Source organism: Rhincodon typus, chromosome 11 (genome assembly GCF_021869965.1).
Source record: "Rhincodon typus isolate 14 chromosome 11, sRhiTyp1.1, whole genome shotgun sequence".
Classification (NCBI taxonomy): domain Eukaryota; kingdom Metazoa; phylum Chordata; class Chondrichthyes; order Orectolobiformes; family Rhincodontidae; genus Rhincodon; species Rhincodon typus.
In genome coordinates, this window is record NC_063342.1 from 18,353,351 (window position 1) to 18,366,333 (window position 12,983).

The 12,983-nt window shown below is 41.6% G+C and overlaps 1 protein-coding gene across 1 annotated transcript in view; it reads left to right on the forward strand.

Moving 5' to 3' along the window:
• The window catches only part of LOC109930481 (claudin-14), a 33,751-nt gene extending 32,917 nt beyond the window's left edge, over positions 1–834 (forward strand). The window contains exon 2 of the mRNA XM_020529964.2: positions 46–834. Within this exon, the coding sequence (XP_020385553.1) occupies positions 130–834 (705 nt within the window). The 5' untranslated portion in view covers positions 46–129. The remainder of the gene's footprint in view (positions 1–45) is intronic.
• The last annotated feature ends 12,149 nt before the right edge of the window (positions 835–12,983 follow it).

Consider the following 12,983-nt stretch of genomic DNA (forward strand, 5'->3'; position numbering starts at 1 on the left):
ATAGGATACACTTGGTAACTTTTAATATTTCGTTATTGTTAATAGGTTTTACGAGAAAAGAGTACATTCGCAGAAAAACTGGTGCTGCTGCTATATCTAACAACTATAGACAAAGAAGCAAAAGGCAAAATGGCTCACATGGGAATTCAGATCATTGGGTTTTCTCTGGGCCTCCTTGGCCTATTTGGAACATTGATCACCACTATCCTACCACATTGGTGCAGAATAGCACACATGGGTGCTGATATTATCACGGCTATGGAATTCACAAAGGGACTTTGGATGGAATGTGTCTGGCAAAGTACTGGCATCTACCAATGTCAAGTCTATCGTTCACAGCTGGCGTTGCCTCCACACCTGCAGGCAGCTCGTGCCATGATGGTAATTTCCTGTTTGCTTTCTGTTTTAGCCACTTTCTTTTCTGTCATGGGTATGAAATGCACCATGTGCTTCAAGGAATCTTCATTCAAAAATAACATTGCCATAGCTGGAGGAATATGTTATATCCTTGCTGGTATCATGTGTCTCATTCCAGTGTCATGGTCAACAAATGACTTAATTCGAGACTTCTACGACCCAATGATTCCACCCGGAATCAAATATGAAATGGGAGAAGCTTTATACATTGGCTTTGTGTCAATGAGCGTGACACTTATTGGAGGGGCTCTGCTTTGTCTGTCCAGTCCTCAGCAAAGGAATTGTAGGCCTTATGAACCACAGCCTTCATTTTCACAGACTGCAACTGAGTATAGGCTACCAGTTGTTTATAAGGGCAACCCAATTTCACAAACATCAGCCTCACATAGCAGTTACCGCTTACAAGATTATGTCTGAAATGTAGCAAAGAGGGACTTGAATTTAAACTTTTCTTTGTTAGAAATAAAACATGTACAGGAGTGTTCTAGATCAATGGAAGAACTAAGCCGCTTCATTTAGCAGTAAGTTTTGTGAAGAATTTACTTTATGTAAAAAATATACATTTCAGTATACTGTAAATTAGTATTTTTGTGGACAATGTGCTCATTTGGATCTTTGCATTTAAATGGTCAAAATGAATCCTAAATTATAGGGAATGAAGTCTTATTTGTGCCAGGCTACTGGGAAATGTGATGCTTTTCTACACAGATTTTAAAAACTAAAATAAGTGCTAATATGTAATTAATTATTAACTTAAGAGGCTTTAGAGTGCCTGCATATGTTATTCATGTAAAAATAAATTCTGTGTAAAATCTATGCAACATTCTCCAATAGATACTGCCTCTGATGCTGCCTGGCCTGCTGTGTTCCTCCAGCTCCACACTGTGTTATTCTCCAATAGAAAATGCGTTGTTAGAAGTTCAACACTTGATGTTTAGTTAAAAAAAAATCAGGTTTGAAGGATAATAATTTAAATCCAAATTCTTATGAAACTGGACTGGTATCAAAAAGAATCTGGTAGCCTTCGGGGTGTTAATTTTGTCAGGTGGCTTTTCATAGGTCGCATACCAATTTCTGAGCTTGCTTTTGTAGTACTTTGCTTTCCAAGCAAGTCATTAGAATTTGAGACTCCCTAAGTTTTGTCCCTTGTTTCATTTAACAATGAATGACAATACTTTATGAGCATAGTGATATTTATATCTCATTTCTCTGGACTCACAAATACACATGAGCATCCAAACAAGAACGAAGTTAGCTACAACTTTTAGAGATGAGGATTGAGAGGTCAGGTGGCTGGTTAAAAGGGAAAATTTAACTAAATGTGAATTAATTTGTGTCTACTTTCTGTCAAGATCACTAAATAGATATCAGGGAGGCCTTTCAGCCCATTGTTTAACCATCACAAAACAGCATCAACTATTTTTTCAATGATTCCAGAATTTTTTGTAAACTATATTAAATGCCATGATAGGATTTGAATACATATCCCCAGAACATAAGTCTGGTGTTTTGCGGTTACTCGTCTCTCTAGTCCAGTGATATTACCATTGGATTACTGCTTCCCACTATAAAGGGAGGAAATCGATGCCCATGAGATTATTAATGTGGAGGAGATTGAGCATAAATGGTGCCTGGAACTGTCCAACTTGTCAAGAAGTTTCAAGAAGTGTCAACAAGTCAAGATATGTCAAGATCTGTCAAAATTTGTTTTTATGAATGAGAGTCCTTTTCCCAATAGAATAATCTGTAATTAAGAATTTTAAGTATAGCATATTATTTCTCCTCCTGTGTGCATTGGTACATGTAAATATTAGGTGAGTCAGCATGGTAGGTCAATGGGGGAAACATGGTTCGTCAAAATAGACTCTAAGTTGATGTAGGCAGTATGAGGGGTAATGGGAAGTGGGTAGAGGTATTTTGGTGGCATGGATTGGCTTTGATGGCACATGAGGATTGTGTGGAGGTGAGGGGAATGAGGGAAGAAGGAGGTGGTGTGAGGGGAGACTGAGGGCTGGAAGAATGTTTTATGCTTTAATTTAATCTTTAACCATGGTGCTGAAGTGCAGAAGTAGGCTTTCTGCCCACCTTTCCCCATAAACTGGAAACTTCCTCATCTCTTCCCAAGTTACCAGTGTTATGGAGAAGGGGAGGTTAAATGAAAGAAAATCCCTGATATTCACTTTATGAGTAACAAGTAACAATTCATTATTTAACCCTTACTGTGAACAAATTCATAGAACTACCAACAAACCAAACAAATCCCACCTAACTCCTAATTATTCCCTAACTGAACAAAATTCTGCTGGTATGCTACAGCAATAACACAAGACCCACTTATATAACCCAAGTAGTGAGAAAAAAAAAATTAAAACTTAGTCTTTCAAAGTCCACACAGAATGTGTCTTCCAGAATGCTTTGCCTTCTCCACTATCTCTCAAGTCATAAATGTCTTTCTCCTGCTGATCCTGCTGTCAGGGATGTTTTCTCTGTGAAGACCCTTAGTTAGAAGTGTCATGGTATCTTCTGTGGATAAGACAGTGCTTTCTTAGAGACCTTATTGATTTCTTGTGAGACCTAGGTGCTTATTTCTTAGATGGCAGATCGCTGTCACACCAATTTTCAAAAACCCTTTACTTATATACCTTGGATGACATATCCATTTTCTTACAATAGCATTGGTCTGAGGTTGTCCAAACCATCAGATTAAATTCAATTGGCTTTTACTCACTAAGTTCTTGGTTTAAATTAATTGGCTGATTCTAGCTAGTTGCCAAAACATCACAACAAGCCTAACGTTTCCAATTACACATATAATTGATACATGTTTCAATTTCAGAACTGTCTGTACATTTTCAGCTACATGCAGACACTTTTATCTGTATAAATCTCTTAAGCTTAGAAAAGCGCTTTATCTCTTGAAGGAACCACACACTCTACAGAACTCCGTAACACCCAGCCCAACTCACAATCTTATAACACATCCCCCAACCCCAGATCAAAAAATGTGATGTGCAGGCAAGTATTTATAAAGCTTGAGTATGTAGATTTTTTTCTGTTTCTTTCCACCACTTCATGCCTGACATGGGGATGAAACTTGGGGCAATTGCTTTCCTTTGCTGTTAGAAACAGGTCTGGAGGTGCAGTCAGGGAAAGTATGGAAATGAGATAACAGGATTGTACCCCAACAACATTCCACCTCACTCCAGATTTTCCAGGATAGGCTGCTGGTAAGGTCAAGATTCCCCATGGATGAAACATATAGTTTATTGGTGTTGTCGAACAGACAGAGCTAGGGGTTCAGGTACATAGTTCTTTAAAAGTTGCGTCACAGGTGGACAGGCTGGTTAAGAACGCATTTGGCATGCTCGCCTTATTGTTCAGACCATTGAACATAAATTGGGATGTGATGTCGAGGTTGTACAGGACTTATGCAGTACTGTGTACAACTCTGGTCACCCTGTTACAGGAAGGATGTTATTAAATTGGAAATAGTTCATGAAAGATTTACCAAGATGTTGCCTGGATTGGAAGGTTTGAATTATAAGGACAGGCTGAATAGGAGCATATGAGGTTGAGGAGTGACCTTATAGAGATTTATAAAATCATGAGGGGTGTAGGTAGGGTGAACAGCCAAGGTCTTTTCCTGAGGGTCTTTTCCCAAAACAAAGGGGCATATTTTTAAGGTGACAGTAGAAACATTTAAAAGGGACCTGAAGGGCAAATTTGCCACATAGTGATTGGTTTGTATGTAGAATTAACTGCCAAAGGAATTGGTAGATGCAGATACAGTGACAACATTTCAAAGACATCTGGATGGGCACATGACTGGGAAAGGTTTGGAGGGATATGGGCCAAATGCAGGCAAGTGAGACTAGGTTAGTTTGGAACAGCTAGTCGGCATGGACGAGTGGGACCAAAGAGTCTGTTTACATGCTGTATGATCTATAACTTTATCTATAACTCTATAATTAAGAAGCCAATAAAGAGCCATTTGAAACACTTTCCCAATGGAGCACAGATATTGTTTTAAGTGACAAGTACATGTGAATGCATAGCAGACAGTCTTTGAAGGGTCAACTCACCATTATTGCAGCACAATAAGGAATAGTTTGTAACAAAAACCTGGGCCCAGATTGAGATTCACCAGTAGGCCCATTTCCTGAGGTTACAATCCCATCTTCTTTCTGCCTGGCAGAGCTGGCCCACATTACTTTAATAATGGAGCAGTGGGGAAGCAGCGAGGTTACAGGGCCCACTTCCTTTCATTGGGATGTCTGCCTGGTTGAGTAATCGAGTGTAAGGCCCTCTCCACTCCCTCATTCCCCTCTAATCCCACACACTCCAAACCCCAACTCATGTCCTTTCATATACTCCAAAACTGTTCTCTGCCCCCTCCTGGTCTCTAACTGCGTTATTCAGATATTCTCACAGCTCCAGGATTCTGCTATCATTCCAAACTATCTTCTTAAATGACTGTTAAGTTTTGAATAACCATTCATCATTTTGTTTTATTTCCTCCCTGCAATTTCCTTCCTTTCTGTGTTTAAATAAATGACATGACACTGTTCTGTCTGTTTTACTCCCGGGAGATCGGAACTGCAGGTTGCCCCTGCTACCTACTGTCTCCTCTGTGACCTGTTTTCTATGACTACTTCCTTTTAACCTTTCCTGTTTTTGGCAGCATTCCCACATGTCTACAGCTTGCAAGTAGCTACCACATAGATAGACCTTCAGAAACTGCAGGTCTCCACACAATATCAACAATGCACTTTTCCATGTAACTTACCAGCTAAAAACGTCTTTGTCTTGTTGTGCCTTTCCAAACAATCCTTTGGCAATTGATCGCACTCGTCAAGATGGTCCTTTCAGTGAAAAGACAACTCCCACGACCCTCATACCTCTACATTGATCCCTGAAACCAAACCACATTCCTCATTCCCAGTGTTGCCAAAGTGCTAACTTGTCGCGTCAAGTGTTCTCAAGGATCCTCTCTCAAGTGATGTTGTAAGCAACAGTAAATGTCAGGGATAACACAGTGTGGAGCTGGAGGGGCACAGTGGGCCAGGCAGCATCAGAGGAGCAGGGAAGTTGACGTTTTGAGTCGGGACCCCATCGGCAGTTCTTACTATCTCTGAGTAAATGTCAGGGGCTTGGTGAAACACACTGTCTTCCTCTCTGCAGCCTTTATTTCTGTCTCTGGAAATTTAAGATTGAGAAATGAAATGGGCAGTTTGTTTCGCTGTGGACTAAGTTTGCATTTGACACCATTGTTACATTCTGGGTTTAACCTTGTCAAATTTTAAAAATGAGTAAAGCATTAAGCATTTTGATATTTAACATAATCATTTCTTCACTCAGTTAAAAATAAATGCTTCAATTGATGGAAGTTTTTTTTCTCTTTAAAATAAATAAACATGTTATTGTCTGCTGCCTGATTAGATGTTTCTCTTTCCAAAGACTTTGTCTCCAGGCTGGCTGCTTTCTGGCCCCTAGTCAAATTGTCCAGCCTTTATGTGTGGGTGTAGTGATTATTTTACCATTCATTTACAGGATTTGGGCATCGTTGTCAATTCCAGTATTTATCCCCCTTGAAAAGAAAGTGGCGAGCCATCTCCCTGAAACACTGCAGTCCATCTGGTAAAGGAACAAACACTGTTAGTGAGGAAGTCACAGGATTTTGCCCCTGCGGCACAGGAAGAACATTAACATTTTTCAAAGCCAGGGTTGTGTGTGATTTGGAGAGGAACATGCAAGTGATGATGTTCCCTGCTGCCTTGGAGTATCTGGGGTTTGGAAGAAACTGCAAAGATTTGCTGCAGTGCATCTCGTACATGGTAAACTATGTAGCCAATTGTGTCAATGGCACAGGAAATAATTCCTTAAGTTCTGAAGAAGGGTCACTAGACGCAAAATATTAATTCTGCTTTCTTTCACAAATGCAGTCAGACCTGCTGAGTTTTTCCAGCAATTTCTGTTTTTAGTTCCTATTTCCAGCATCTACTGTTTGCTTTTTATTATATTTCTTTTTAGGTGGTTGTCAGAATGTCAATCAAAAGTGCTGCTTTCTTCTTTGAATGATATTGAACACCTTTACTTTTATATCATCACATTCCATATTGATGCTTTATAGATTTTGGGGAGTCAGTTGGTGAGTCACTTATTTAAGAATGCCCAGCTTCTGACCATGTTGTCACATATTTAAATGTCTGGCTCAACTTTCTTTCTAGCCAATTTTGATCCAGAGTAGGTTGCTACTGGGGGATTTGTCAATGGTAATGCTGTTAAATGTGGAGGGAAAATGGCGATATTGTTTCCTGTTGGAGATGATCATTGTCTGGCTATTGGTTATCTCACTTGCCAGGGTTGTGTGTGATTTGGAGAGGAACATGCAAGTGATGATGTTCCCTGCTGCCTTGGAGTATCTGGGTTTGGAAGAAACTGCAAAGATTTGCCTAGATCATGCTGTGAGCATAAATTGCTTTGTTATCTAAGGAGTTGGAAATGGAACAGAACACTGAGCAATCACTGGTTAACATCCCCTTCTGACCTTATGTTGGAGGAAAAGCCATTGCTAAAGCAACTAAAGCCAAGAACACTGTTTTGAACAACTCCTGCAGCAATGTCTGGTGTTTCAGTCAATGATTCCTTGTGAATTTCTATAGTGGTTGGGTACAGCTAGGTAATTTCCTTGTTCATTTGAAAGGACATTTAAGAATCTGCTCAAATGAGCAAGGGAGTATCAAGGAAGGTCAAGATAGCAATAATCTTGAGAGAGGCAATGAGGCTCCAGTATGGTATGTTGCCTCCTGAATTTAGGGTCAAGGATGTCACTGAGCAGCTGCAGAATACTCTGGAGGGAGGAAGATGTGTGTCAGTGAAATGAAAATTATCATAATCCATATTGGTACCAATAACACAAGTAGGAAAAGGGATGTGGATCTGTGGTTGTTTTCAGGGAGCTAGGGCTAAATTAAAAGTAGATGCTCAAAAGTAGTAATTGCTTAGAATTCTTCAGGCCCTATAGGCTATTGAGTATGGAAAGAGGAGGAAAGTACATTGGAGAGATGGTATGTAGTGGAGGCTTTAGATTTCTATTACATTAGAACAGATTCAGGGGGAAAGCAGGACCTATACAATCTGGATCATTGTAGTTCAACAGGTCATGACCAGCAACAGCGTAGGAAGGTTTCTTGTACTGCCAAGGAGAGGTTAAGATAGCTTGGCAGGCAGCTACAAGGAAGAAGAGCACAACTGGAAATAGAAAGCAGAAAATGAATTCAAAAATTGAGTCTGGAATTCAGAGGAATCGAGAAGCCAGCAAAGCAGTTGTCAGTGATTAATTGTATATACTTCAATGCAAGGAGTCTGGTGAATCAGGTGAAGGCACAAAATGAACACTGACATCATAGTTATTCCTGAAACTTGACTTAAAGAAGGATAGGAATGGCAGCTCAACCTACGTGGTTCAAGTTAAGTTGCCATGGTCTTATCAGACCACGGGGCTGCTCTCTCATTGGAGAGAGACGACTGGTGGTGATTTAGCCTGACGGCCATCACTCCTCAGGCGAGGGGAGAGGTTGAGAAGGAGTGTCCTTCGTGGTGACCTCAGCCAGTGTGGGATTTAAACCCACACTGTTGGCATCTCACTGCTTCGCAAACCAGCCATCCAGCCCACTAATCAAAATCAATCTCCCTTTCTGGTTGCAGGGTTTACAGAGATAGTGAGAGGTAGTTGCAATATTGGTTAAAAAAAAAGACGATAACATCTATGAGGATGGATAATATGCTAGAAACATAATCAAATAAGCTAACACAGATTGAACTGGGCAACAACAGCAGAAATAGTATTGCTAATACAATACAAAGACCACAAAAAAGTCAAAGGGAGACAGAAGAGCAAATATGTAGGCAAACAGTTGAGAGGAGAAGAAACAACCTGCAACAGGCAAGATGTTGCGAAACTTGAAAGGGTTCAGAAAAGATTTACAAGGATGTTGCCAGAGTTGGAAAGTTTGAGCTATAGGGAGAGGCAGCAAAGGCTGAGGCTATTTTCTCTGGAGCTTCAGAGGTTGAGGGCTCCAGTTTTTTGGGGTGGCACAGTGGCACAGTGGTTAGCACTGCTGCCTCACAGCACCAAGAACCCGGGTATAATTCCACCCTCAGGTGACTGTCTGCGTGGAGTTTGCACATTCTCCCTGTGTCTGCGTGGGTTTCCTCCAGATGCTCCGGTTTCCTCCCACAGTCCAAAGACATGCAGGCTAGGTGGATTGGCCATGCTAAATTGCCCATAGTGTTCAGGGAGGTGTAGATTAGGTGGGTTATAGGGGGATGGGTCTGGGTGGGATGCTCTGAGGTTCGGTGTGGACTTGTTGGGCCAAAGAGGCTGTTTCCACACTGTAGGGATTCTATGAACATGATGTTAAAAGATTCAACCAATTTTGTTACTGCTTTACCATCCTTGTGGTAAGATTTGTATATATTTAAATTTCATTTATTTTTGAGTTTGGATTTTTGAACTCTTAGTGGCCTGCGGAGATTCTGAGTGACTGAAGGGCTTTAATGATTAGCTTGGAAGTATCTCTGTAGCCATGGCAATTTCAATTAAAGTAGTTTGACAGAGATAATCTCCAAGAACTAATTGTTTATTGTTTACATTGGGAAAGTTTATACGCAACATCAGTAAAGTCATGGAAGGCGTCATTAACTGTGCTATCAGGCAGAATTTTGTTGTATTTGTTCATGAATGTAGGCATCAAAAGCTAGGGTGCTGCCAGACAGAAGAAGGGGACTATGCAGGGAATAAGTGCACCTCACTTGCAAAGCATTTATCAGCCTCGGAAAGTTGTGAGAGTGACAAACCCTTTGTGGATGCCACCCAGACCAAGACCTGAGGGTGGTCCAGCTACTCAGTGGAGGTCAAAGAAGCGTGGAAAGGCAATAGTGCTTGTGAATTTGTTAATGAGGAGTCAGACAGGCAGCTCTGCAGCCATAGATGTGATTGCAGAATGGTATATGGCCTCCTGGGTACCAAAGACAAGGATGTCATGAAATGGATCCAATACTTTCTGAAGTGGGAGGGTAAACAGACAGAAGTCACAGACTTTGATGAAACAAATGGCATTGGAAGAAACAAAAATTAAGTTCTAAAGCAGGTGTCAGGGAGTTAGGTAAGAAACTGAAAAGCAGGAATTCAAAAGTGGTAATCTCCAAATTACTCCCAGGGCCATGTGGTAGTGAGCATCAGGATTAAAAAGAATAGAACAGATGACTGTGTGGATCAAGAAATATTGCAGGAGGGAGGGCTTTAGATTCCTGAGGCATCGGGATTGTTTTCTGAGGGAGCTGGGACCTGTACAAATTGAACAGGTTACATCCGAACAGGAACGGCACCACTATTGTCACAGGGAGGTTTGCTAATGCTGTTGTAATGGATTTAAACTAGTTTGGTTCGAGGATGGTACCATAACAAGTAGTTCAGAGGGAAGAGAAGCTGAGATGGAAATACAAGCATGAGAGTCTGGAAGGCAGCAGAAATATAGGCTAGATCAGAAGGAAAGGCATTTAACACAGCCCAATCGTAGGGAATTTTAGCTACCCAAATATTAACTGAGATAATTTTAGCATACATAGTACAATATTCTTGAATTGCATCCAGGAGAATGTTTCTAGTCATTAGGACAAAGTCCAACAAAGGAGTGTGAAGATTTGGATCTAATATTTGAAAATAAGCCCAGGTAGATGGAAGCGATATCAATGGGGAAGCATTTTGGGGGTAGTGACCATAACACAGTTAGGTTTAGGATAATTATGGAAAAGGATAAGGATGAGCCAAAAATAAAAGTTTTAAACTGGGGAAAGGCTAATTTTAATAAAATGAGATACGATTTGGCCCAAGTGGAATAAGAGCAGTTTCTTGCAGTTAAAACTGTATCAAAGCAGTGGGAGACACTCACAGAGAAAATAGTGACAACACTGGGTAAATATGTTCCTGTAAAGACAAAATATGAGACCAGAACTGGAGAACCCTGACATAAAAATTAGGATTAGGTAAAGAAAGAAGCTTATGGCAGATATCGAAGGCTCAATATGGCAGAGTCCCTAGAGGAACATAAAATGACAGCGTAAACAAAAAAGAAATTAGGAAAGCAAAGAGAATGCATGAGAAAATATTGGCAGGTAAAGTAAAGGAAAACCCCGAGTAAAAAAAAACAACCAGGGAAAGAATTGAGCCCAAAAACAAAGTTGCTGGAAAAGCTCAGCAGGTCTGGCAGCATCTGTGAAGGATAAAACAGAATTAACCTTTCAGGTCTGGTGACCCTTCCTCAGAACTGATGGTGGCTGGGAAAACGTCAGTTTATATGCAGAAAATAAGGAGGGGGATGGGGTGGGGAGTAAATGATAGGATAGAGCCCAAAGAGAGAGAAGAGCAGTTGGACAGTCAAAGGAGTTGATAACGATCAGGCTGGGGGTGGGGGGTGAATAGTTGTTAATGGGAACTGTTAGTGGCTAACAATAGGTGGTGTGCAATGGCAGGCTATGTGGTAACAAGGCCTGGTGTGTTGGGTAGGGGTATAGGACTTGGGAGAGTTTAGGCCCTAAAATTATTGAACTCGATATTGAGTCTGGAGGGCTGCAGGGTGCCCAAGCTGAAAAGGTATTGTTCTTCCAGCTTGTGTTGAGCTTCGCTGGAAAATGCAGCAATCCAGAGACAGAGGTGTTGGCCAAGGAATAGGGTGGTGCGTTAAAGTGGTAGGCAACAGGTAGTTCAGGGTCTTTTTTGCGAGCAGAACGTAGATGTTCTGTGAAGCGGTCGCCCAGTCTACACTTCATTTCTCCAATGTAGAGGAGACCACATTGTGAGCAGCAAATGCAGTAGACTAGATTCTGGGAAGCGCAGGTGAAGAGTTGCTTCACTTGGAAGGTATGTCTGGGCCCTTGGATATTGGAGAGGGAGGAGGTAAATGGGCAGGTTACAGGGGAAGGTGCCATAGGGCTGTGGGAGGGTGTTCAGGGTGAAGGAAGTGTGGATCAGGGTGTCCTGGAGGGAACGTGCCCGTGGAAGGCAGACTAGGGAAGGGAGGGGAATATGTGTCCGGTGGTGGCACCTTGCTGGAGGTGGCGGAAATGGCATCTGATGATCTTCTGGATGTGGATGCTGGTGGCATGGTAGATGAGGATAAGGGGAACCCTATCGCTGTTGCGGGAGGTAAGAGAAGGGGTGAGGATGGAAGAGCGGGAGATGGGTCGGACCTGGTTGAGTTCCCTGTCAACAAAGGAGCAGGAGAATCCTCGGTTGAGGAAGAAAGGTGGACATTTCGGAGGCTCCTTTGTCGAAGTTGGCCTCATCTGAACATATACGATGGAGACGGAGGAACTGAGAGAATGGGATGAAGTCTTTACAGGACGTAACGTGTGAGGATGTATAGTCCAGGTAGCTGTGGGAGTCGGTGGGTTTGTAATGGATATTAATAGCCAGTCTATCCCCAGAAATGGAAACAGAAATGTCAAGGAAGGGAAAGAAGGATTCAGAGATAGACCAGTTGAAAGTGAGGGCAGGGTGGAAATTGGAGGCGAAATTGATGAAGTTTTCCAATTCCAGACAAGAGAGGGAAGCAGCACCGATGATATCATCGATGTATTGGAGGAAGAGTTGTGGGTGGGGGCCGGAGTAGGACTGGAATGAGGAATGTTTCACATACCCCATGAAGAGACAGGCATAACTGGGGCCCATGCGGGTATCAATGGCCACCCCTCTTACCTGAAGAAAATGAGAGGAGTTAAAAGGGAAGTTGTTGAGGATAAGGACAAGCTCAGCCAAGTGGAGGAGGGTGATGGTGGGTGGAGATAGTTCAGCTCTTTGCTCCAAGAAGAAGCGGAGAGCCCTACGACTCTCCTGGTGGGGAATGTACACGTAAAGGGATTGCATGTCCATGGTAAAGAGGAGGCATCTGGAACCAGCAAACTGGAAGTTTTGAAACCGGCGTAAGGCATCAGAGGAGCTCTGTCAGTTTTTATTTAGACAGAATAGATAAATTTAGAATGAAAAGATAAATCTGTATCTGGACCTGAAAGACATGGACATAGATACGGTGGATTGAAATACACTGTTTTCATTCATACAGATGTCAATAAAAAGCTGGTATAGATTTAAGATCAGAAGAAGAGGCTAAGAGGAGATTTGAGGAGAATATTTTACACTCAGAGGGTCATGGGATTCTGGAGAATTCACTGCCTGAAAAGGTGTTTGATTCAGAAACTCACATAAAATTTAAGCAGTGTTTCGATATTCATTTCTGTTGCTGTAGTAATCCAGGAGTATTGGCCAAAACCTGTAAAATGGAATTATTGTAGTCAGAAAATTGTTGACAAACACAGACATCATGTGCCAAATGGCCTCCTTCTGTGTTATGGATGTCTATGATTCTATTAGGTTAACAGATTCTTACAATGGAGATTTGAAGCCATAGTTAAATTAAGCCCATCGAATTGACAGAGAAGGCGATTGTCTCTGGTGTGAGTTATGTAAACAGGTTCTTTTGGGATCCAAAATGGAGTGTTTTTGGGAT